We start from the raw sequence: 26,967 nt of genomic DNA, 5'->3' as shown, positions 1-26,967 counted from the left end.
CCGCCTTAATAGCTCTCTTAAACATGTGCAATGTTTGAAGGCTAATCGGTTGAGACAAAACGAATAGCTAATTAGTTTTAAATAGACAACGATGTCACAGGCTTTGCAACGAACTCATTCAGTGACACGCAATCTTTAAAACATTTTGAGAAGAGCTACAGGCTTGGATACGCGTTTTAATCGTCCTGAAAGGAATACAGGTGAGATTTGGTACACACTATGTTCACACCTTCAGGATTTAAGATTTGAATGTTTTATTGGTAAAACTAGTCTTTCGTGATAATTTGAAATATGACAGCCTACTTTTGGAAGAGAACGCGGAGAATATTATCTTAATTGGAAAAGGTTATTGCGATAGATTATTAGGGAAAAAACGAGAAAGAGATTATCAGCTTTTAATCAGAGATATAGTTTTAAGAAAGTGTGTAATTGAGGTAGAAGATTAGAAACGTGTTTCACCAAAGTACAAATGTACATATGTTTCAAAAAATTTTAACTACTTCAGTAGTTATCGCGAGAAACTCGCGTTCTTTAAATATATTCACATCGGAGGAATATATGTGTGACCAGTAACATTTCCCAGATAACACAGGAATGAAATTTTCGTGCACTGAACCAAGTGTTTAATCCGACAGTTGGTCTACAAAGAGGTATCATGCATCCTCAACAGTCCCTGGCAATCTACATACAGTGTTACTTCATTCCTTTCTAAAAGACACTCTATCCAGTGCTCTTCCGAGAAGAATAATTAAAAAACGGAAATGTTAGAAACGGTTAAGGCTGCTGTGGCGAACACAATCAGAACAATGCCGAAACCTCTCTTCAAAAACGGCCATGCGCTGGGTTTTTAGTATCATTTCTCAACGTCAGTTGTCTCCATCAATGCTTTAGTTGAAAATTAGTATTCAAACTGTGATGTTCAAACTGGGAAAGTTGTTTCACTTTCTCAGAAGACATAATAAAGTAAACTCGTTGTTAAAGTATTTTACTGATGATTGTGCCAAAAATCAGTTTGATGTGAAGTCAGCCAATCTGATGTAAAGTCATACAGTTGATGACTAAGGCATACCGTATTCATAGTAACCAAAAGGAAAACGTTTTCACGGCTGGTTTAAGAGCTTATAGCGTTATGTCCACCATGCATTTTGAATGAATTTACCGAAGCCTTGTAAACAAAGTTTTAACATTGCCATCTGGTTGGGTATCCCAGCAGTTGTGTTTATATAATGAGCGGTTTTTCGGAGGAGTTGATGATTTATGATGTTTTGTGTAACGGGTTAAAAAAATGTTTTAGGTCGGAGATGGCAAGTAAACGAAAACGTCGCGTTCCGCAATGTGCTAGATGCCGTTGTCACAATATCTTTGCAAGCGTCCGCGGTCATAAGAGACAGTGTCAATGGAAAGATTGCACATGCTCAAAGTGCATGATGGTGACAGAGAAGCGACGTGTGACGGCTGTTCGTGTCGCTGTCCTAAGGCGTGAGAGAAAGAGGAGAATGTCATACAGAATGGGAACAAATTCCTATCATGTTGGCTTGCCTGGTGCCTGGGGTATGATGGGACATATGCCTGCCTCCTGCACTGATCAGTCATTGCCAGGTAAGCTTCAGAAATCTCTAGCTTCCTAGTTGACTGGATAGCTCTCGTTCAGTGTCAAATATTTCTGACTTCTTTAGAAAACCGAATAATGACTTTTGCCGGTGATTCCTACTATAATGAAATGCTTCATATGAAATACCGGGGAATGTTTCCTCACTACGAGAATACCTACCACCACGTATGCCCCGGGAACCGTTCACCCCGCCGCGACCAGAAACCAAGCAAGCAGGACAGGGGTATTACACAAAACCTTGAAAGTTTCCATCATGAATACGAAAGTTTTATGCGAAAATTAGGCGATGACGAATTGCCATCGAGGCAGAGTAAGATGAGGTCATCATCACCTCACTCATCCCCAGAACCTCATCGAGTATGCATTAGATCAACAAGCCCACGTAGTCCAGTTGGTATCTACAGATCTTCTGTTGTACATGGGCCAATATATCATCATCCCGGATTACCCCATCAAAACCATGTATATCATCCAGTGATGCTGAATGCACCACTTACCCTAACTTGTCCATGTCCTGTGAAATCCCAGGACTCTCCTTATGCAAACTGTATGTAGTAAATTGTCAAAATAAATTTGTCCAACACCCGTGGACGTTAAATAACACGTAATATATAAGTCATTAATTTGTAGTATTCTTGTTGAGGGACATGTTTATGCCAATAATAGATCCTCATAGAAAAATATTTCATACTCTTGACATTCAGGCTTGTTGAAGAATCAAGCTAACTTTGAGCACAAGAAATATATGGTCATTTATTAGTTGGTGCACATCGTGTAACATGTTAACACGTAATTCAACTTGGGAATATAAATCATTACAAAAAAATAAAAACTATAAAAAAGCACCGTGCACGCGTCCAGTCTACAATTAAAGGGTGTCCCTTGAGAAGTCCCCTCCCGCCCTATCCTTATTCGTCCCACCGGGCTATCCTTATTCTTCTCACCGCGCTATCCTTATTCCTCCCACTGCCCTATCCTTATTCGTCCCACCGTGCTATCTTATTCGTCCCACTGCCCTATCCTTATTCGTCCCACCGCCCTATCCTTATTCGTCCCACCGCCCTATCCTTATTCGTCCCACCGTGCTATCCTTATTCGTCCCACCGCCCTATCCTTATTCGTCCCACCGGCCCCTATCCTTATTCGTCCCACCGTGCTATCCTTATTCGTCCCACCGTGCTATCGTTATTTGGCTCACCGCCCTATCCTTGGCTTGCACTTGCAGTGCATGTATATATATAAATCAACTAAAGCCAATGCAGTATTGCTTTATGAATAACAAACTGCATTCCATACGTCAGAAGTGAATTGAATCCGGATCCGACAAAGTCGGGCTCTTAACAACTCAAGGATGGGAACAGAATTTCTTTGTACGACACTTTAAAGTCAACAAGCGATGCCGTAAAACCCACAACACACCCTATTCAACTAAGACACGTCTCAACTGCGCCAGTGAATTAGTTTTTATTTCTTATTTCGCCCTCTATACGCAACGTATTAGACCTCTATACCCACAGAATTATACATCACTTGAAGACTTTTGAAACTATACTGACCATCCTGTGTGGAAACTATACAACACAAAGAACAATACGACGTTGCATTCAGTATAATTTATAGAAGATGAAGCCGGTCATCATTGAAACAACTCAAGATAAGCGATAAATTCCTATGCGTGGGTAATGCCCTTGAACAGTCAAAACCAGTTCTGTCCACCGAAGTTAATCTCTTCCCTGATTGAAAAGAAAATCTGGAATTATTTCACTATATAAAGCGCATGCGTAGTGACGTCAATGTACGTCCTTAAGTGATATTACGTACATTATACATTCAGACATACAGCTTGAACTGGTAATGTAATACTAAAAAAATAAATGCAACATATCAGCCGGTTAACGCAAGTATTTTCTACGTATTGAATGAAGAATTGTTTTGGAGACCAAAGCCAATATATTAGGGTCATTAACAGAGGTTAGTATTAGTTATTTGAGCGAAAAATGTACAAACGTTCAAGACAAATGTACAGTCAAGCCGTGGGGATTATAACATCAAAACAAAAGCTATCAGCATCAATATATCAAGAATAACAGAAGTCGGTAATACTTGTTCAAAGATAAGACAGTGTTGCTACATGTAATGGCACTACTGTACCTAACAACAAATTTGATAGTACATAAAATTAGGTTCGTATGTCTAGTAAACCACAAGTTATCGTATGAATGAATCATGATTTGTTTTCATTTCGATCCTGCGTGGTAATAATGTATAGTATCTTTACCCATGAAATGCATACATAACTCACAAGGAAATATATACTATGATTACGATAATCTTAAATATACCATAAAAAATCTCACTGCTCAACCAGCAACGATCTCTGTGTTTTATAAACGTACATCAACAAGCTACCTAATCGATATACTAGACCATAATATTCCTCACTATACGATCGCCTTTCATTCATGAAATTATTGAATCTATGTCTTAATCCACTGAAAGTGTTGTATAGGCTTTATGAATTCAGTTAGTTGTAATCTGTTTATGAAGAAGCATCAGGAGTGTACTACTCATAAACAGCAGGCATGCTTATATATATGTATGTGGATAATAAAAGTATATATTTTCAAAGGAAAAGGTTTAAATGGCTATATAACTTTTATTGCTCGAAAGTGGTTTGGATACCGCGCATATATTAAAATGTCCATCTGCAATAACAAGCTATGATTATGCGTGATTTTCAGCACAGAATGCTTTTGTGTGTCGTCTACAAACTGTCTGGCTGTCAGGATTGTTACGAACATTGCTTGCTTCTCAAATTATGTTGCATGCATTTATCAAAAAAATTCCTCCATCCCGTCACGTGTCTTCGTATTATCCTGATAAACCAATAGTAAGGTTTTAAATGAGCATTCAAGTCATGGATGAACAGCTGTGGTAGGAAACAGTTTTAAAGCCGGACGAAATATGAAAGACCTAATGCTAAATAGGAGTTACTTATGTTTAAACCCAGACAAAACATTGGATGATAGCAGTGCAATTGGTTAGCTGATACGCTTGTAAAATCCGTTTCAACTACACATATTAAACATCTCTGGCCAACGAAGAACACAGTTAAATCATAGCACAGTGCTCAAGCAGGAAGGAACATGCATATCGCAGTAATTTATCCCATTTTAACATAAACAAGTGAACAGTTGATGTGAATAATTTTGTTTCTATCAGTATTTCCTGCACGTTAAAATGCTGTGTTATCTTGGCACGCTGTGGACTCCTTGGATTTATAGAACAATGCGCGTCAATGTTTGTAACCAAACAATGCCACTATATATATTTTTTTTTCATTTATACAGTATGACTGGAGTCAGCCGACACGAAGAAGCTAATGTTCCTGATGACGACGATCCATCTCTAAACGACCCATTAAATCACCGTATACCAAAGTGTGCACGTTGTCGTACACACGGTACAGTGTCCTGGCTCAAAGGCCATAAACATCTATGTGAATGGCGCGACTGCACGTGCGCAAAGTGTACCGTGATCACACAGCGTCAGCGAATTACAGCAGCAAGGGTTGCGCTTTTACGACAGCAGCGTAAAGGCTACGACAAAGGCACGATAATGGATGGCGAGATGGAGGAAGGAATGGCCGCCGAGTGGAGGTCTGAGGAGTTCGTCTCAAGTCCAAGTGCGTTTCAAAGACCATCAATGATTTCTGTTGCAGCTATTCAATTCTCAGAAGACGCCAATCAAGGTTAGTTTATCTTCTTATCGAGGCTGGCAATGTATTAATTGCGAGTCGAAATTACCACGAATAGGCAGTATTAATGATCAGCGAATTGGCTGAATTAGGTTAGGTTGAAAAGCTCGTCCTGTGCTGTCGTATATTCCTTCAGGAGAGTCGCCAGATGTGATTTGTTAAAAAAATATGAAGACAACACAATCAGCCAAATTCAACTGCTTTTGTAAATACAGTTAGCTGTTTTTGTAAATACAATGCGATATAAAAAGATAGCATTGAAACCTAATGTGGTTCGTACTCATAGACCATCAATGCCTGAAGATCATTCTCTTTCATGTGGTTAAAACGTGGACAAACAAAAGACTTTCGTTTTGTGTTGACATTTCAGATACCGCAACCTCACCAATACAGGAACCCAGTTCTTCCGACGAGGTGACAGGCAAACAAAAACGTCTGTCAGCGGACAACACAACTGAAGTGAAAATCGAAATTGAAAGTACGGATGATCTTCCGGAGGATCCCGAGCTTCAACCGAGGTCGATCTCACCTCCACAACGCATAACAAGTCGGAAGCGACCACATAGCGTAGACTCGCCGTTTCTATCCGAGCGGTCAGGACGGTGGGATGGAGAGGCTTTACCGAAACGAGTTAAACCAGAGCCACTTGATGTGATGTGTAAAGCGTTCCCTGGTCACGGCCGTGATGTACTGGGTCGTATACTTCAGGGATGTGGGGGAAATGTGGTGCAAGCTATTGAATGTATATTAGAGAACGAGGGACCCACTCCATTGCATGCTCCCATACCTCTTGTGCCCAACCCTGGACTTTCACCTGTACTCTATTCCGGGTATACACCCGAACGTGCAATGTTACACAGTGCTGAGAATTTACAACACAATATTCGAATGACGACAGTATATCCTACCTACCCACACCCGCCCCCGCCCCAAGCGCGGGTGAAGGGAAACCCACATACTCTTGTACCTTACACGCATGCGCCTTATACCAACAAGAATGTTCAAAAAGAAAAAGAATTCGCAGAGAACGGGACTTTACGAACGAGTGAAGCGAAGAAAATCTATTGCACAAATTGTGGACATAAATTCCAGGAAAATGATAAGTTTTGTGGAAACTGTGGAGAAAGAATTACATTGTAAATAATATACAAGCTAGCTCAAAACCGTTTTTCACAGAGCTATTACATGACGTATGAGGTGAATACTAACCACTGGGGTCATTGCAGGGGGGCATAATATTTTAGTGGGACTGAATTTGATAAATTAAAATATAGGGACATGGTTTAATAGTTGATCGTTTTATAGTCCATAGAGTCTGTGCATGATCCCGGGTGACGCACAGAAAACAAACAAAAGGTGACCTTCTTGCTAGTTTTCCGGCAGATAACCCATAAATTAGTCAGTCTATTTAACGAACTATATTTTTTATTGTGCAGTTCCTTTCGTTTTACTTGTAAATAGTTGGCTTGAATAAAAGCATCAGAGTATTACAATATTATATTACGTTAAGTAAGCAGTAGGTAGTAAGCCCAATCACGATTAAGACCAATATATTTATCCAAAATTTGCGGAATACAACAGTTTATAAATTCGAACTGTGAACGATTGTGAATAAATCTTATTTCGAGACTTTCATTTTCTTCGCCTTCAGAGAAGACACCAAACCAGCTGTCTTCCGTCGATGCTGCCCCGAAGAGGAAGCATGAAATATAGGCTAAGGTCAGTAAGGACCTAATTCCACGGGCGCTTTTTCTCAGCGAAATGCAAAATATTTCGCCTGTTTCTTTTGAATTTCGACCTCTAGAATATATTGATTCTGTTTTGTTGCTCACAATTCAAAAGAAGCAGGCGAAATATTTCACATTTCGCTTGAAAATTTGTGAAATTTTATGCAATTGATCATGCATGCATGTTCAAGGGTTCATGCGTGGGAATGAAAAAAAAGTTTAAATAATTGGCTTCGGCGTTCACAATATGTAGTCTGCGTAGGTTCGTGGCTCCCAGTTGACCAAATCGTTTGCATGTGGGCGCTATCCCATCAGTAATCCCACACAAACGAACGTCAATGCAAGATAAATACTACATTCCATCAACCTACGCGCATTCCTTGGTAAATGCTTTTAATTTCCTATGCTGACCCATCGTGCATGATATTCCCCTTTATACTTTATTTATCTATTTTTTTTAAAGTTCACAACACCCACCTATTATAATAAATTTGATATCTTCTAAATTAAAGGCTTGTGAAGGAGTTCAAGTGAAAGCATGCATTCTCATGGTGACATTAGCATAGTCAAAAGATCGATTTCGCAATGATGTTGAGTAATGAGTATTGCTTTGCATTTTATCATGATACTTTAGTAATTCTAGTTTTTATAAATAATGTTTTAAAATGCAGTGATTAATATACGAGCAGGCATTATTATAAGGCACATTACAAAATTTTCCCGCGTTCAAGAAAGAGTGGGAGGTGAAATCGATCAGACTGGATTGTGCAACCTTGAGGGCTGACATATTCATTACTGTTAAGCAATGCTATGCAATTGTAGGTTATGCTGAGAATGAAATTATATATACCTAGAGAAGTTTTTACCCAAAAAAGTTCACATTTCATGACAATCAATTCCAAACGCAGCCGTTCCTCGAACTGTCCTAGGGTTAAATTAAACTAAATTACAATATACAAGTTATCTCGTGATTTTAAGGCACGATTAAAGCTTTTTTCCAAGAAGTTAAAAGCATTTTCATTGGAAAACAGCCTCTTCCGGTATAGTTTATAACTTGTGTTTCCACTGAAAAAGGCCAGATACGGTGATTTATAGTCTCCACGACAAGACTGCTTTGCAAACGGAAAAGAAAGAAAAAATATCGGGAAATATTTCACTAAAGACGGAAAGGAGAAAAAACTATAAAGTTTAGTTTAAAAGCAGGTAGAGTTTATCTATAATTCCTTCAGGTTGACGTGTACAATTCTTCGTAACTCAATAGCATGCATATAATTATAAATTGGATGGAATATTATGTTATATTGGAGCGTGTTCTGAAGCTCTACTTTTTATTGATTTAAGAGAATTAGTTTGATGTATATATTGACTTAGATGTTTGAAGAGCTAATGTGATGTACAGGAGTGGGTCTATGATCAATTAGAGTACAGAGAAACGTGGCAAAATTTTGATTAAGTGACTTTCCATGCAGCAATTGGAATGTATGTTTTCACCTTTGACAAGATTATTTCCCCATTTCGTTATTAGCCTTCGCAAAGAAAGAGGAGAATGTTGATTTGAAATGTTTCACCGATTTAGGTGAGTCCTAATTTACATGTATATCAATGACGTGATTATAAGAGTTAGTTTCACATCATCATTTGTGTTTACATAAGAAAATATACTAGTCCCTTTTGCTATACAGGGGTCCAACCCTCCCCGCTTTGCCTAAGTGGAATATATCCAACCGCTCTAGGGGAGCCGGATCTCAAATAATCAAAAGTGAGATCCCGCCTGCATGGTATGATTGGCCCTACGTTTATGTAAACGAAAACCCTTTTTAAAATACGGCGATCTCATCTAGTATAGGAGTATTGAACAATACAGAGTGATAAACTATAGTCGAATGCGGAACTGAACTATAATACTATTTTAGTTACTATCTCAGACTCGCCAATGAATAAATTCGGAAGCTAATAAAAATATGCAGTTTTCATTATATGCTGTTTTCACCTCGCCTAGCCAGCCGGATAACTCGCTCCATGTAAACAGGCCCTAATTCAGTAAGTGATTTTTTGCAATGGGCCTTTCAGCTTCATGTGCTCATGAAAGTGCGCGAAAACAGGAAAGCGATATACTTATGCCTAAGGCTATACCTATATCGATTGGGAGGCATTTGTTGTGATTTGACAAAATTATCAATTATTATCGTCTTCGATCGCACCAAGCTTTTTTTCAGCAAGACCTTTTCAAGTCTCCTATGTCTTTTCTTTTACTTCCTGCCTTTTCCTTTCCGTTTATAACCTCTTACATTTTCAAAATAGCTTGTTTAAAACGCTCACGAAAGAATGATAGCATATTATATATCATGCACTGAAAATTTCGAGGAAAATTTATCACACCGCTTGTGATAAACAACAATTTATTACCAAAATAGAAAAGAAAACATGTCCTTGTATCAGCTTTTCAATTTTTTTATATATGCTGACTTAATTTCCTCGAGCTGTTTTTCATCACAATGGGTGTGGCTTTGATTATGCGACTTCTTTGAAATAGTTAGCGTAGATATTTTTGAATTATTTGACTATATAAAAACGTCAAGGTTTGCTATTGAACTTGACAGTATAAGCAGACATAAAGCATAATCAATACATCTATGACCCGTTTAAATATAGAATTGAATTCGACCTTTTTTTGAATACATGCGTGCATGATCTATATCTTAATTGACTTTGGCCATTAACGGAATGCAAGCTAGTAAAGTAAAGTAAAGCTTTCTAACGATTAAATATTGCATATCTGTACTGTATGTATATAGTACTTTATACGTCAATCTTTTTGCTTTGGGGGCTATTAATTGTTTTTTAAAAATTATCCCAAAAAAAGTAATTTGTCTACTATACAAATGGCTTCCATCAAATGCTAAATTCAGTATACCCGAATAACAACAACAACTTTCTATTCGTTTTTCACTTCATTAAAAAGCCTATCATGTTTGAAAAACTTTCCATAATAGCGCCCTTTCCTTGGTCGCTTACGTATATATAAGGAGTAAGCAGAAAGCAAAGAGATATTCTGGCTTACAGACCAAGTTAAGAACGCTCCTTTTATTATTTTTCACGCGGTACGGTGAATGTCTAAAGGTAAGATGATCAGATATTCTATTTCATATATATATATATATATATGTATATGTTATCATTTTTGGTGTAGCTATATAGTTATAGCGAAATATATATTTATATATTTTCTCAATAAAGAATTATTTGTATATAACCGTTCACGCATGACCACATGTAATATCTCGGGTATATAACTATATAAGACATGAGGCATGTATGCTGGTTTAATGCATGCAGTTTATTGAACTTTCTATTTGATTATACCAGAACTATTGACAAACACATTTTGTATAACAGTGTATTTTTATCAATTCAGACATATCAATTAGTTCAGCGATTCCCGGCAGTCAATAATCAATATCATTATCATTCTTCTACAATAAAACAACTATAGCTTTCATAAATGATTTTCCTTGTTGCGTGCATGGCAAAGCTTGACGATGATCGGGATTTGATACCTGAGCGGGAACCAGAATCCATTCATCGCACATGTAAATAGCTCATGCACTTCAGGATATATATTATATGATATGAGACAAAACCTATATAGCTGCAAGCACGGACCAGTTCCGCACGCGTGTGTAACTGCATGTTTCATCATTAGAAGTCGGAAGTTTAATTTGAACGCCCGCGCGTCAAGTACTGTGGAGCAAATTGGTAACAGATGGCGTAATGCGGGGGAACTTACGATAGAAATCCAACAATCCTTACAAAATCAAATACCGGCTACATGCATATCTTTTCCCGACTAATTCGACAGTGAATTTTTAACGTTTTGACACAGTTAAGACCCTCAAACAGTCTGAAAAAATGTGATCACTTTTACAAGCAAATCGTAATAAAATATATGCATTTTAAAATGAGATATATTCATCAGTTATAAGCAATTTTATACTAGTCATTAAGTAAAGTGAAAAACAATTAAAAATAAATGAAGTTCAACTCTGACGTTGATGAAAACAAAGAGGCAACTTGCAAGAGTTGTTCGTGCCGTATTGTACTTTAATTAAAAAACTGTTGTCGTTGAGACAACTCAAGGACCTTTGGTAACATACACAAGCGGTTTCTTGGGCGTTGTCAGACCGTCAAGGAACTTTACATTCCTGTTTCAGTGCGAATTCTTTAGGCAGGCGTATACGTAGCTCCTGTTATGCATAAATTTTTCGATGTGTTTTCTACATGCATTCTGCAATATCTAATATTATGAAAACCTCGACTCCGTTCATTACTCCCTATCACTGCGCCTTTGTTTAACATAAAACTCATTGCTAGACAACGAGAGAAATTGGAGACGAATGCACCACGCTCTCGCCTAACACTAGTCGATCAAACGAATGCCAATTAAGGAACCTACGGAAACAGTCGTTCCTTCGATCGCCCACGTGTTTTATGCAAACACCTAGTTACTTGGTCAGAATTTTAGTCAGGGTATCCTGCAGCGCACCTGCATCTTCTCGCCATCCAGCAAGACAAATTTCAATTGTAAATTAGGCTGCGGCTACTGGCTAGTGCCTCTAAATTCTATCACTTCTGAACTTGCGGTAAACATCTGTGAATGATTATCATGCAGATCAATTATCAAGAAAAATGTTAACCTTTATACCATCGCACGAGACGACGAGGAATGTAAACTTAAACTGTCTCTAAGCCTACGTATATATAACAACTGAATATCCCCTAGTGGGTGGCCACGTAGCCCTTTGCGTTGGCTAAAACAACCTGGTAGAGTAATCGGCCATCAGAAATGATCACTTTTAGTGCGTCGGAAGATCGAATGATCACACTCAGTGCGCCAGCAGAACCGCATCGATCTTTTCCAAACCACAGGCACAGCACTAATTCAATAGCTATAGTCGACCACTCCAATACACCAATTCTTACGAATCACGTATTTGTGCACGAATTTCAGCAGGCGTTTATACATTTGGACTGTATAGTGAGTGGGCAAGCGCAAATAGGCTAAGTCGCTAAGCTCCTGTTTATCTATACGAACTTGACATAAGATTCAACGGTGCAGATCGGCCAGGATCATATTACATATCCTCATTTCAATAGCTCAAAATCATCTCACGCGTCGTATCATTTCGGGTTACCAGACTGATGTAAACAGCCAGAAGCCAAACTTCCATTTATTACTGTTTACATTTTTATCTCATTTTACTTTTTATTTCATATAAATAGCGGTGGCTTTCACAGAATAACAGGAAGCTAATAAAAAGAACGAATGCTAAACACAATAAGGTTGCCAACGGCTTTGTGCCATAGGAATATTAATGGCAACCTACATTGCTTTGTTTGCAAATAGTCACAAAAATGCGGAACCAATCCGGATGTCCGACAGGAAATGAAACGTCACCACGAACTAAAGTAAACAGGAAACCTAACCACAATTCCTGTTTTAATTGTGTCTAGAACAAGTACTGACGTCATTGGATGAGCCCAATACCATAAAAGCTTTAATATACGAAATATACTAGTGTGCGTAACAATGACATGCAGTACTGTTGAACACAGTGTATGACTGGGAACAAATATAATAATAAGGTTAGACTTATAACTTTACTATTGCGATTTTAGAAAATAATAGTTATAACAGTAAAGCCTTTGCTGGAAATATGGTATTCTTGGCTTTTTTATTCAGAATTCAAAAGGTTGTCGTGTCTACAGAATTATTATAATATAACATGTATTTTAATGTACAATATTAAGGTAATATACTATTACAGTTAAAATATCATAACTCGACCGATACCTGTTTTCGTGAAAAGAATAATTGAGTGTATTTCATTGATGTTTCTCGATGGTTCATGAGGCGTATAGTTTGTATTCGTAGTTCAAAAATGATTATTAGATAAAAAATATTACAATGGTTGACAAAAGGATACTCAATCATCGCGTAAAGAACAAATCTAACTACAGCTGCGCTAAACCCAATAAATTGTTTTCGGTCGATTTTATCTTAAGTAGAATGACGCGAATCACTATGTTTTTTGTTGCATATATTGAGTTATGATATAAAACACGATTAAATTAAAAGAATTACGACATTTATGTGGAGGACTTATGACCAACAACGCGTTGGCGTTACGTCAGCCTTGTGGCATTGACGTAATCATGACATGGCAATAATAATTATCCTTTTATAATCACAGACATCCCCTATTGTTCACTCTATGTTTGCTTATCATTATGCCAATCATCTTATCAATGCAGCATGACACTCATGATATTATATGCAGGCAACTGTCGGTAGCTTGGTAGTAATTTCATGTCCAGAATCCACGAATATAATCCTAACTTTTAATCCTAAACCTGACCTTAACCCTTACCTAACTACTTATGCTAAAGGATCAGAATCAAGGATTATATTCGTGGATTCTGGACATGAAATTATTACCGATAGCTTGGACCACACGACGCGATCTTAGAGTCCCACTGATCTCATAATACAACTGGACTGCTTAGTTGCGGTTCAATCGCTGTTTTATGCAAGACTGTATCAAACTATAATCTCGACGTAACTCGGGAGTTATGAATAGCATGTTGATCTGCAAACAATAGGTTTGCCGCTCGTGTTAGAGCAACCATTCTTAGCTGCCTCTCAGCCTCTTTTGCTTGCATTAGTACACAAAGCCTTTGAGAAGGTATAACATTACGCTTGACATTACATATACAAAGACAAAGACAAAGAGGTTTTCCGTTTTGTGCTGACGAAAGCTCTCAAATTTCTGTGGTTTTAAGGACCACCTTAATTGAAGTCGAAGCAGTGAAGATAACGGAACAGTTTTGAAGTAGTTGACATTTTTGACAATTTTTTGAAGAAGCAAAACCGCATACCTTCCAATGGGATATTATAGACACAGTAAGGTCAATGTCAGCTGACGAGTGCCGACGAACACATGAAATTGGTCCTAAGCAAATAATTCAACCAGTAAGAAAATAGATGTAGATTGCTTGGGTAAAATCTGTCAATTGGGGTTAATGCCAGGAGACTATGATAATCTTTACTAACTGAAACAGCAGGGCAAATATATTAATAGAAAGTACCCCTACTACGTCCTGTTGTCATTTCAAAAACCACCCTTTGATTTCCGTCAGGAAAGGAAATGCATTGTTATTTGGCATCCTCGTTTTAAACTTTTAATCAAACTGATTTCATTTTTAAAGCATTTTATATAAGTTATTTGACGTTTCTTCTCCAAAGATTTTTATTCATCAAAAGGAACTCTGCTACAGGAAACAATTAATAAAGGATCGCACTATTTTTCTAACGTGGTCGGTATATAGCTAACTATAATCAACCCGTTGTCAGTCAGAGTCAGACACACCACAGTGCAGTGGTTTCCAGTCAGGATGATCATACAATATTTACCAACAATATATTGGATTGTCGGCAAAATGCATGCGATGGGGATATTGTTGCAGCGGATGTATTAAGATCATTTTCACCACGCCTCAGCATTTCTAGACAGTCCTTACTTTGCTTAAAGCAAATTGCAATACCCTTGAAAGCACTTGGCCTGAAGTAGCGTTATATAACCATTAATTATTTAGCAGACTTCATCCCACCACATCGCAGAGCCAGCCCACCAGATAAGCTAGACCAGATGCAATAAGTGCCGAAAGAGCATCCGAATTAGCTCCGCATTCTTAGCTATACAGCGTACTCGAGGCAAAGAAGGGAAAGATGTTCTTGGAAGAAGAAACTACGGAGAAACTTCCAATTTTGTATGAGATTAAATAAGAAAAAACGGCGTTTCGCCTTGACATGTAGGAATAGAGCTTGTGACCTTGATATCTAGGAATTTTGGCAACACATTTAAAACGGATGTCTGGTGATCAGCCAATGGCCTAATGTCATTCTCCTACTTGTGTGTGCTTACTTCAAGTAGTAGTAGTATTTGTCACCATGTCACTGCGTCTTGCGCCAATCACAGTCAGAGAATGCAAACTGATTAGTTGCGCTTTTTCTAAGCAATGTGACCTTCAGTTAGTGCGTGTGATGAACAGACGGTAGAAAACCGCTGCGGTTAATAATAGACCTCTCCCCTTTTAGCTTTCAAGCGCGTAATGCGTAACGGTAGTTGATTATCAAGCAACTTCGAGCTGCAATATCGCTCTGCTTAGAAGCGGTTTTGTTTGTAAGAAAACATTGCCGATTCTTTTTGCTTCTTTGTTAAACTAAATCGCTCCTGAATATGGCGAGATTACAACTCAAATTGACCTTGATAATCAACTACCGTCACGCATTCCGCGCTTGAAAGCTAAAAGGGGAAAGGTCTATTGGCAGTAAGGAAACCTGTGTTTTGGGCGTAACTTGTTGTGATTGTAGAATATTATAATGCGTCATGCGGTTCCCACTCGTATATGACAACAAAGATGCAAATTACAAACGATTTAAAACCACACCGACAAAATGGGTGTAATTTCCACTCGGATATCCACTGCAGAATGACTTGTCCTAGCGTGTTGCATATGACACGCACCTCATGACTCTCACAGTCTAATCGATTATTGTTTCTGCTTTGTATTCTATTATATTGTACATCCCTCGCTACATCCACGAGTCTGAGCACTGAGTATTGAATACAGTACTATCGCTCTACCATAACTCTATGCAACTCGGCTGGCACTGTACGAAACTCAAAACAGTTACCAGCGTTAGCTATACAGCTATTATGAATCATTACGAGAGAAATATTTGCATAAATGTTCAAGTATTACTGCATAATTGATGTATGTGGTTTGAGAGAGAAAACCATGCTCTAGTAGTAAGTATTATATAGATTTTCTGGTCACTGAGTAAAATCGTATTGAATGAAACACGCGTCATTTGCATGCATGTGTAAGCAAAACACATTTGCGTAAGCCAATCAGAAACGGCGTAGGAGATATGTTTGACCAATCACTGAACATGTTGTAAGACTATGATATACGAGAAGCATTGAAATGTGTGGTATCTTATTGACATACTTGTGTGGAGTTTCTATATGAATTGTTGTTTATTTATACTTGTTTGTCAATATATATAATGGTTTGGAAATATAAGGAATTTAATTCTTGTGTTGGAGTGAATATTTCTTTCGCGTTTGCCTGGATCACTCGTGAGCAATATTCTCCGGAGCAATCAATGAACTCCATATATTTCCTCGTAACTATGTAATAAATAATATAACTGTCCGCGTAAGACGTGGTAAGATTTATCAACCGAGCATTATAGTACACCACTATAAAATATGATTATCATACAAACGAGGATACAAAGTTAAATTTGCTTAGCATAAATCCACAAAAACAAAGAGCTCTCTGCTCTCATGCCTGCCGTCACGTCCGGATGACGTCAAGATGACGCATTTTTGACACTTAAAATTGCAAAATATGCAAACACGTTTTATTGCTGCACACATTACACTTAGACAATCAATTGTGGGTTGTGAAAAAGCTGTTTAAAACGCAATATGTAAAACCTAGCACACAATGTATTCGGTTTGAAATAGGTTCCGGAAAGTCCGTCGAATTCTTTTCGACGGAAATAACTTCGGCAGGTTGGACAAAAATCTTTAAATGGTAACAAGTGCTAATCACTTCTCACACCATTATTTTTTACGTCATTACTTAGGTCGATAGACAGGTTTGCGCAAAGTTCGTCGAGGATAACAACAACGTTATAATCGCTTAATCGTAAACAAAAATACTGGATATCAAACTGACGTATACCATTCACCACTTCGCAAGATTGATTCGCAAGAACAAGCAATGAGGTAGGGTTTTTTTAATGTTTCAAGAGAACATCGTTTTCCTGAATGAATGACATACGTACGTGCGTACACTCAACTTTGACACACGCGAGAGCAAGTTCGTACAGCAAGTTTTCCTTGGCTTTAGCAAGCCGAAGATTACTTTCAAACGGGAAGTGAGTGTAAAACTTTAATTAAAGACGCCTTATTATTACCGTTCTATACAAACACATAAAAAGCAAATCAATATGTCTCATAGTATATAGTTTTTGGTAAAGTACATTATACTATGAACGATATTGTTCTGTTGTATATATCGTTGAAATATGTTCATTTGGCTAGAACAGTTAAAATATCAAAGGGTTTAAACCCTTAAGGTTAAAATATATTTGCTCTGTTATTATGTTGAAAGAATTTCACTTGTTTTTCAGCACTCGATCTAAAAGCTCTGTTATATAATTTCATTAAATCTTTGATATCATGTCTATACTAACGAATGCAAAAAATATTTCAACACAACTATCGATGCACGTAAATGAGGAAATAGAATTGAACTTCGCGGACGTGTGTATGGCGATTAATGATATATAACAAAATATTGTTTCACTATATCGGACCCAACTTATTACTACAAAAAAAAATGTTAAAGCACGCGCTTTGATCAAAGTTAAATACTTTATAATAATTATAATATACTATAGTCAGGTAATGATGTATTGTAATAGCCATATACAGATATAGCATTTAAAATTTCCTGTGGTATTCATATATGCCTTAAAAAATGTAGGTATATTTCTTTTACCCCCCTGGTGCATTAACACTTGACACCTACAGCGCGCATTTTCCGGAGGAGTGGAACAATTCAGTTGGAATATAAATTCAATATACTCAATACTGATGTCTAACCATAAAGGCTGAGAATGAAATAATACAACGTATAGCGAGCCTCAAGTATAAGGCAGGAAATAAAATGAGGGAAATGTTATGATTAGAAAATGGAATATAATATTTGGACTGGAAAATAACATTACTTCGGAAGGTTTGTCACTTTGTCTTCACCTGGTTGTCGGTGTTGTTTATATTCGCTTGAAATTATGCAATCTAATTTGACTGCAGATCGTATAGTTATCAAACTTTTGTTTAACAAAGCGTAAAATTGTATATAGTATGTGATACTGCAATATTTGACATTATATAGGCTAATACTCATCAGTTTCCGTGGCAGTATGTATTAAACTTTTGTTGCATACCTACGGAGATTGTATATTTCTCATTTATTTACCGTAAGAAAATGATAGTTAGTTTAGTGTTGACTGCATGTACGTGCTCAAGAAATAAAGCAGGTAGAATGCTACAGACTCAGAGTTTCTTCAGCCGGTGATTCAGTAGTTTTATAGAACTTAAAACTCGAAACGCGATGCCTTAAGGAAGTTTTGCATGAAACTTCACGGCTTCCGCATTCATTTCGTCTCTGTATATTGCGTCGCTATCTATTTAACCCAATTTCCATTTTACATTTAAAATTGAGTCGATAAAATCTTTGAAGCATGAATTTATTGCGGACGTTTTCTTTGACAACTAAAAATCTCCAGCATAGCTTTACCAGACAATATAATAATAATTGTGTTACAAGCGCGTTTTGCGCCCCGCACGATCGAGGCTAATTTATCGCACGCGTTGACGAAATTCGTTGGTTCACAAGTAGGCCCTTCATTTAGGGCATAAAGTAGTACATGTGGTAAACACGTACTTCCGCGATTAAAAATCCAATATTGCTAGCTAACCGCAGCCTGGTGACAGTTAAACAATGGTGCAGAATAAAATGATAATTAATCATACCTTAAGGCTAAGGAGTTTCCGATGAACAACACACGCGATGAGTCGTACGCACATACACCGATCTAAATGATACAAAAAACAGCGTTGAAAAATTATGAAACTATACATATATATAGCTAAATAAATACTTTCCGGAAGAAAGCCGATAAGTTGTGAAGTTTTTTTTGTATTATATAAAGCTGTTGCCTATATAACCACACCTATAAAAACAGTATGTAGCCGATAATCGCGTGTGGCCGTTTAATCAATATTTGAAATAGTTCTCATGCAAGCTAATTTTATCATAGACATAGGGAAAATATTCTACCGCCCTGTTGATTTCGGAAACACGCAGGAGACCTGAACACACTTTGTAAAAAACTTCATGCAGTATGTGGAGGGTACGAGATATGACTCCCTTACTCAAAGGCAAAATGCCAGATTTACTTTAAACATAAACGGTCGCCCGAGCTTCCAACACATGTCACTAACGTTTGACTCTTGTAAAATTATAATAAACCGTTACGTGTTACTGGCTCAAGGCCTGAATTCAAGCCGATACAAATTTTTGGATAAATTACAGCGAAACATTTCCGAGTCATTTCGACAATAATACTATACATATAATACAAAATGGGAAGAAAATAAGCCTCATTTGTCATCAATCTTTGTCATTAAACTTTGTCCAAGATTTTGTACGGAGGAAAGCAGCCCAGGCAGCCATCAACCTGTTCATTGTCAAACTTTGACCACGCACATTACAACGGCTATATGTTAAAATAACTGCGTGCATGGTTGGTATAACACCAACACTGCTGAATGAGGAAGCATTTTTCTATCCCTCTGCGAATAGGGAGAAAGTTAAACTCTTCCGCGATGTGTATATTGTCGACTTCAGGAAAAAGAAAGTGAAAAAGAAATAAAGTTGTCAATTCTTACATGATTGATGTAATTTTTTCAAGCCAGACGCGAATATTTGACGTGTATTTCAAGGCCGCTATCACAAATAACTTCAACATTAACTCGTACATCATTTCCATATTTCGGAAGAAGTTACTGACCTGTCATAACTGACCTTTGTCTTATACCTAATTTAGTTCAGTGTAAACTGCATGATAACTTCAAGGAATTGAGGAAGAAATTTTCCTGACATGCAGTATATGGGAACTTTTTTGCAGGCGACTGAAGTTTGCGACTACTGTAGCTATAGTCAATATTGAAATATGACATAGACGTCTATGTAAAAAGCGCATTCGAACCGCAGCTGGCTTATAATATGTACATTACGAGGTACATTATATAGATGTCCAGAGAGTGATCAGGTATTTATATGGAAGCATATATCAGTGACCCTCTGTAAGTAAAGCATTTTTATACGCATACAAAGAGATTTATATACGACTGAAGCAGTTTTACTATACAACTTATAATGCAATTTCGGACATTAAGTTACGTTACATGTAAAGGAATATACCGGCTCTTAATTTACACGAGAAAAAAATGTGGGTATTGAGACAGGTTATATACATGCAAGTTAATAATGTACGTAGCAAACGTCAGCGACTCAGCATGCATGACGACAACAAAAACGAATCGAAAAAATTAATGTTATTATATATGCCAGCGTGCAATATATATTTCTATAGATTTCAAACTATATTTATGACTTATGGAGGAGTGAAAATATTAATGGACGTGACTTATACAGGCATAAAAACGTTCACGTTGTGACCGGTTGATAGGCTGAAGCGCTGAAAAAATAGGATTAAAGAATATAACCAGACGTGCATGTCAAAACTGATTGCTGACAACCATTCAGTATACCGAGAAATAAGTACAACCAACCACACTGTTCAGTCCTGTTTTTATCAACCAGAAACAACTTGTGCCGGCGTATTTGCCGAGTATAATATTCATGGTTAATTAATAAATTATATTTCACTGCCTGGCAAGAATTTCATTGAATCAAAGGATTTATAGAAAGGTAATTTAAGCAAGACCTGCCAGAAACGTCAATGTTAATGAAGGAACTTGACTTTTCTTTTCAGGTAAGGAAAGAAAGGAAGGTTTTTATCTTGATACAACTCATAAATATAGTATAGCTACACGCTTTCATACATCGAACCGCATTAAATTTATACACTTGTATCTTATAGCATTGCATGAGCAATGTTTAATATCTGTATTATTTAAATGTTGATTACAAACTTTTTCAATACATTCACAGAGTGGGTCTTCATAGCCTATCAAAGCAAATATATAAATACAAGACCACATAGCATTGAGAATTGACACAAATTCCACACATGGCTAGCTAAAATGAATACTCATATTAGCTAACCCGGTCGATAGGTTTTGGACACGCGAAGTTTTAACAGTTATCAATGAACAAACTACTTTGGATCCTGTAATTAATGAATACGAAATTTCAATTTAAGGTTCAAGCATGGCAATTTTTTTCGGAATGAAAGAAATTTCTTTTCATATAGCTTGATACACTTTTCTAGAAGTCGATATATACCAACGTCATTGCCTTTAACGTTGCCAGAATTCCAGTTTTTTTCTTTGATTATATAGTATAACACAAAGAAAACAAATCCTCATAATATCGCTTCAGATTTAAAGATTAACAATTGATTTTTATCGTGAACATGTTTGATATATATTTTTATGCTGTTTGATTGTCTTCCATGATGCTGCTAAGATGCTGGGAACACAAAACTTAAAAGAATATATCCAGATGGATTATCCACTTAGTGGATTTCGTTGACACATGTACGTCAGAGCATTCTCGAGCTGAAAGGCATGCTTTAAACTTTTATGACAATTTCCGGTTGCTTTCCGCTAAATATATATGCATATATAGCAAGCATGTCTGTAGCTATATATACATAATCAGATTATTGAGAAACTGGACTATTGAGACTCTCCACTCTAGGATCCTTACGCCCCCCAAAGATGACTTAGAAAATAAAGTTTTGCCATTTTCTTGGAATATATATATATATAATATATATACTGCTTAGCTTCCGTTTCCCATCGAAATTACTTGTAATCTTCATGTCAAAACAACGAAAAGGTATAATTATAAGTCGTTTTCATACCCGTAGCATGTATATTTTTAAATAATTAATCTTTACTGGAAAACTGTCCAACACGGCAACAGTTGACTGAATTTTAGAATTACTATGTATATACGAAAGTATAAAGCCGCGGTTGAGTATTTTCATTGCAATCATAGATAAATCAGTCGACATTCGTTTACGAGCTACGTGAGGAATGCTAAAGCTTGAATGTTTGGAATAAGGTAGCAAAACTGATTTCGGACAAACCTTGATGTTGATGGACGGACTTCATGAAGTGTACAAATGTATTTGATGACGTAGTCTGCTTCAAGCGCGCCAAGGTGAAGTAATTCATTACGGATGAAGACAAGGTCAAGCGTCTAGTGATCTCTCCAAGAACGAAATCTGAAAAAATAAGACGAAATTAAATTTTAAAATATTTTTTGGAAGTCCGCCATAAGTTGACGCAAACAACGTCAATGAAATGCGAAAGTTGAATTGACGTAAATATGTATCGTAACAGCTATCAAGCTTTGCAGCTCTAATGCTCTATATACTGAAAAAAAACTGCTAAAGCTCAAAGGCCAATACAAGTCAAGGTTTTAGTAAATGTTTTCTTATCTCTAAGGCAACAAGTATTCATTTTAAATCTCTACACACTGTCTGTGAGTATACATATCTCAGCATAACACACTGAGTACGCATAAATGATATCATGCAGCTGACGAAAATTGCTCGATCTGTAAAGTGGCATTTTCCTGTTCATTATACTGTTTGTTTATAAAAATACGCTGCTTTAATAAGATCAAGTGTTTTATTTCCTCATCATTTCGTATTTGCTGCGAACCTTTCGTATTTGAACGACAAAGCCAACCTTCACTCGACTCTATATTGGAAACTTACTACTATATAGATTAAAGGATCGTCAAGTTTGCTGGGCAAGCATGCAAAACCCAAATACTTCAGATGAATAGAGAGGTACGTTTGTATAACAATTAACGGTATCTAACTATATGCTGTTTGTAATGCTCAAACGGAAAAGCCATTTGGAGAAGGCTGCTCGCGATAAATAAACAGTGTAGCTATGTGTATTAGCTACATATTACATATAAGATAGTGAAGAATAAATCATTTATATATGAAGGCGTATACATAGGATTCGTTCTATAGTTATTTAATATCCTGGGTTTATTATGAGTTAAATTCAACCTAAAATTAAACCACTCTGTGAAATAACTGTTGAGCACGTCCTATATAGAGTTTGTTTTATTTGTTCGGCATCACTGCACCACTGACTTATATAGACTAACTCACTCTCACGACGTTGAAACAGCTTGTATTTTTTAGGCAGACTGATATAATGAACAGATTCACAAGACCGTATCTATTTGTGATTAGTAGCGTTCTGTCGGCTACAAAATTATAGAGCATGATATAGAGTTCATTCCTTGAGGTATGAACGGTCAACGGTGATAAAATAAAAAGGGGTGTACCGCAAAGGAGAACAACGATAAATATTCAATATTGCCTCGGTTTTGTTAACATGGCATGGCAGGAGTACTTGTCCTTATATCTTTGAGTGAAATTCTAGCTAGAAAGTGGATAGAAAAGAGTTATATAAAGGCTTTAATTGTAGCAATATCTAACTGAATGACACGACGCTATGAACGTGGTGTGTGAATCGTGCGATATTGCACGTATGCATGCGGAAGCACACAGACGGTAGCCAGTTCCGTGTTATCTTATAGGCCAAGACAATACGTTTGTCAGGAAACCTAGTTAACCTACCCTAAACAGATTTGAAGTAGGAACTATAGTATGATATTACATGGCTACTCTTGTCCAATCACTGTTAAATTTACAATGGGGAAGGGAGAAGACTAACTTTGACGGAGAACATTTCAGCTTAAATAGAAACAGCTTATTACATGCACCAGTGTTGCAAGTAATTTTCTGATGCCTGGGAATCCCGCTCGATCTACTTCACTTAGACTTCTATTTCCCAGAAATATATTGTGATCATATCAAAGATGTTTTGATCATATTTGGGTGCATCTAAGTTTGCAATAAAATAAGGAAATAAATATGTACAGATGTTTGTAAAGGTTATGGAAGGTTACATTAAGGGTAAACACGCATGCATGGATGAACACAATTGTCCATGTAGCCTGTTCAATTTTCGATTCTGTGCTTTTAGCAACTAAGAACATAAACTTAGCTATATTGATCACTTATGATGATCAACATTTTATCTGCATGCAAACCATGTCATTGTAACAATGACGTTTCCGTTTCCATAATGGTTAAAAATAATTTTAAGGCACAATTCTAGTGTGTGAATCTTTCTATATTTATACTAAGAGAATAATTAAGTTATCTAGAATAAAGATATCTTATAGAGGCATAATACAAACTTCAACCCGTATTTAACTAACTTTCATAGTGAAGGAACTTTGCCTAACGGTACAAAATTCTGTGATGATTTTTTCGTTTATATAAACAGATGTCACTGAACGCTAAATTAAGCAACGTATATTCGACGAACATATAGCTATATAAGAGTTGATCTTTGTCGTAAATTCTGCATGACATATACGGTTTGGCAAAAGTGTTATCAATGCAGATGGTGTCAATGAATTACCAAAAATCTGGAGAAAAATAGTGCTAAAATTGTAATATATATATATATATATATATATATATATATATATATAGACGTAAGAAATTATTAGATTCATTGCATTCATTCCCATGGGTAAAAAAATTTGGGGAGGATTCGTCATTTGAACACCCAGCATGAAAGATAATTAAAGAAGACTATAGCAGACAGTGAATACGTCGAAACAATATTAATATAATTAGTGCCTGAAAGTGAATATACATACGCAACTGATAATTGCCCTTTGACAGCCTAGCTTCGTAGCGGTGAAGAACGCTTGTTTAGTTGTGTGCTTCGTTTTATTAGCCCTAGATAGAGTTGCATGAAACTCCGCTTAAAATAAAGCTATAAGTTATCCTATAGTCTTATACGATCTTAACTTGGCAGTTGTTCAAAGCCTACTGTGTTGTTAAGTGAAAGCTGAAATAACTATATGCATTTAACTTCAATAATGTAGAGAATGTAGAATGTAGAGAAGCCCGAACTAAGACTCGATACGGTCGCCGTTTTACAATTCAGAAAAAAGGTTTCTACACTTATATATAAACTATATATACAACGTAATGTAATGAAATCCAAAGAATGATTAATCCTTTTTGTGAATTACCACTGATACAAGCCAACCTCCTATTGTTTTTCTAAATGACTGAGTCAGAAATAGCTCACACTCTGTTTAAGCACTATTTGACGCCACAGAGTACTCGCATTGAGAGAGCATCCTTGACATTGGCACGGCTGGACACAAACTAGAAGGCATTTCTTGAAATTAACATAAAACATGACAGGGTTCTTTATACGAAAACATGCATCAGCATAACAATTAAAGACACTGACATGCAGGCATTTATTCTAAACCGAAGGGCGTAATTATTTGATAATATATAATATATATTTCTACAGCTAATTTTATGGAGGGGAATCACTGACCCAACAATTAAATTACTTTCGAAGCATCGCAATAAAAATATCTGAAAGCTATACATTTGTGTATTTAATAACATTCTTTCTATACGGTTTGATAACAGACTAAATCATTCCTGCCAAAAGGTGTATCATTTTATGTTTTTACAAAAGTTGTTCAAAAATTGAAATATGATTAGTGTTAAAGTAGAAAAATATGCCGTCTTTGGTGACTTTTTTATTAGACATTATAAACTAATGGATTTGGTTTGGCTTCAAAGTTCCAAATATCGTAGATCTATATCTCCAGTGTAGTTTCAGAAAACATACGGTTTTTAATCACTGGATACCTAAATACAAGGCACGCCTATATATATCCTTTGTGTTTTCATATTCCATACCGTTAACTGACGCGCAACTAACACAGACTGGAATTTTATTTAAAAAAATCCGAAGGTGATGAAACTCGCTATTGTTCTCATATGGTATAAACATCGCGTGTGTTATTACGTGATTACATTTCAAACATTGAGTGCACCGCTGGAGGTATTAAAGTTCAAACTTCAAAGTAATCCATGTATTGTTTATAACCAAGTGAAATATCCGTACATGCAGTCACTGGGTCTTGTTATCAAAGGATTTTTTATTGTTTCAGTGACTCAGGGAAACTTTATACCGTAAAATGATTGTGGCAATTTATATAGGTTACGAATTATATCGCGTTTTCTTGATATATATCTTATATGACTCGATAACTGCATGTAAATCATTTTAATAATATAGTTATATCATTATAGCTATAATTTCATATTTAGTTTAATTTTATATATTGGACCAACTTCGATGACTGTTTGATCAATTAAAATAGTCAAGTACGAGAGGAACACGCCCTATAATATATCGAGGCCAGTAATCACTACTGTAATTCAGGACAACCAAGTATAGGTTGATTGGAAGCTGTTCAGCATCAGACACTGTGATCATGCAGTCATGGATAAACTTTGATCAAAACCAGATGCATGCATGTTAAGGCAGTTAAGCTTTCTCTCGGCTCTTTCTGTGACAAATTATAACTGATCAGTCATCAAGGATAGTCTCTTTCGACTGCAAGTAACTTAATGAAAAAGATTAAGCAAAACATTGGTATTGCGATATAAATTTCCTAAGGTTAGGAACAAACATCATATCCTATGCCAATATGAAAATATATGCGCGTATAAACGTATCCCAAAGATCCGTATAAGCTAAGCACATGCGCAAAATTGTACTGGTAGTGAACGAAACTGATTAAGGAATGACTGTACCACTTCGTAATGGATGGATATTTAACTTCAGGCGTAGAAGTGGACTATTCCGAGGTGTGTTTATACAGAGTTAGTTTGCCAAATTATTCAAAATCTTTAAAACAAACACTTCACTATTTTTACCCCAAAAGTACTTTGAATAATGCAGTGTCAGTCCATGACAGTGTCATGGGTGAGACAACGCACTACAGTGTCAATATATACATTATCATGCATACTCCATTCAAGACCGCAGTTTTCAGATTAGAATGTACATTCTCAGAGGTTCGTTTTCATGACCATACAATGA

At 36.6% G+C, this 26,967-nt stretch overlaps 4 protein-coding genes across 11 annotated transcripts in view; 3 read left to right on the top strand and 1 right to left on the bottom strand.

The window, feature by feature from the left end:
* The window catches only part of LOC114525628 (fibrillin-2-like), a 60,316-nt gene that overhangs the window by 23,857 nt on the left and 9,492 nt on the right, over nt 1-26,967 (bottom strand). For both annotated transcript variants that reach the window (XR_003687223.1, XM_028547025.1), the window contains exons 2-3: nt 22,083-22,220; nt 18,772-18,833 (exon numbers count right to left, since the gene is read on the bottom strand). The gene's annotated coding sequence lies outside the window, so the exon portion shown is untranslated. The remainder of the gene's footprint in view (nt 1-18,771; nt 18,834-22,082; nt 22,221-26,967) is intronic.
* Nucleotides 102-2,410, top strand: LOC114525630 (doublesex- and mab-3-related transcription factor A1-like). Its single transcript, XM_028547031.1, has 3 exons — nt 102-200; nt 1,295-1,599; nt 1,677-2,410. The coding sequence occupies exons 2-3, from the start codon at nt 1,302-1,304 to the stop codon at nt 2,165-2,167; spliced, it is 789 nt and encodes a 262-aa protein (XP_028402832.1). The 5' UTR covers nt 102-200; nt 1,295-1,301; the 3' UTR covers nt 2,168-2,410.
* On the top strand, nt 3,460-6,900 carry LOC114525629 (doublesex and mab-3 related transcription factor 3, truncated-like). 4 transcript variants are annotated; one of them, XM_028547029.1, is made up of 3 exons: nt 3,460-3,583; nt 4,963-5,363; nt 5,740-6,900. In XM_028547029.1, exons 2-3 carry the CDS (start codon nt 4,964-4,966, stop codon nt 6,507-6,509), a joined length of 1,170 nt encoding a protein of 389 aa, XP_028402830.1. In that variant the 5' UTR covers nt 3,460-3,583; nt 4,963; the 3' UTR covers nt 6,510-6,900. The 4 variants fall into 4 exon arrangements, with proteins under 4 accessions (XP_028402830.1, XP_028402831.1, XP_028402829.1 ...); XM_028547030.1 differs by lacking the exon at nt 3,460-3,583 and adding an exon at nt 3,604-4,652; XM_028547028.1 differs by lacking the exon at nt 3,460-3,583 and adding an exon at nt 3,604-4,770.
* The window catches only part of LOC114525626 (doublesex- and mab-3-related transcription factor 3a-like), a 34,743-nt gene continuing 20,458 nt past the window's right edge, over nt 12,683-26,967 (top strand). Inside the window, exons 1-2 of one of the 4 annotated variants that reach the window (XM_028547019.1) lie at nt 12,683-12,739; nt 16,815-16,956. In XM_028547019.1, the coding sequence (XP_028402820.1) occupies nt 16,952-16,956 (5 nt within the window). In that variant the 5' untranslated portion in view covers nt 12,683-12,739; nt 16,815-16,951. Of the gene's footprint in view, nt 12,740-16,804; nt 16,957-17,871; nt 17,972-22,722; nt 22,794-26,967 lie in introns of those variants that run through there. The other 3 variants (XM_028547020.1, XM_028547022.1, XM_028547021.1) reach the window with 3 other exon arrangements.

This window comes from Dendronephthya gigantea, unplaced genomic scaffold (assembly GCF_004324835.1).
Source record: "Dendronephthya gigantea isolate DGI-Jeju-01 unplaced genomic scaffold, DenGig_1.0 000035F, whole genome shotgun sequence".
NCBI lineage: Eukaryota > Metazoa > Cnidaria > Anthozoa > Malacalcyonacea > Nephtheidae > Dendronephthya > Dendronephthya gigantea.
The sequence above is the reverse complement of the archived record's forward strand: the minus strand, read 5'-3'. Positions and strand labels throughout refer to the sequence as shown.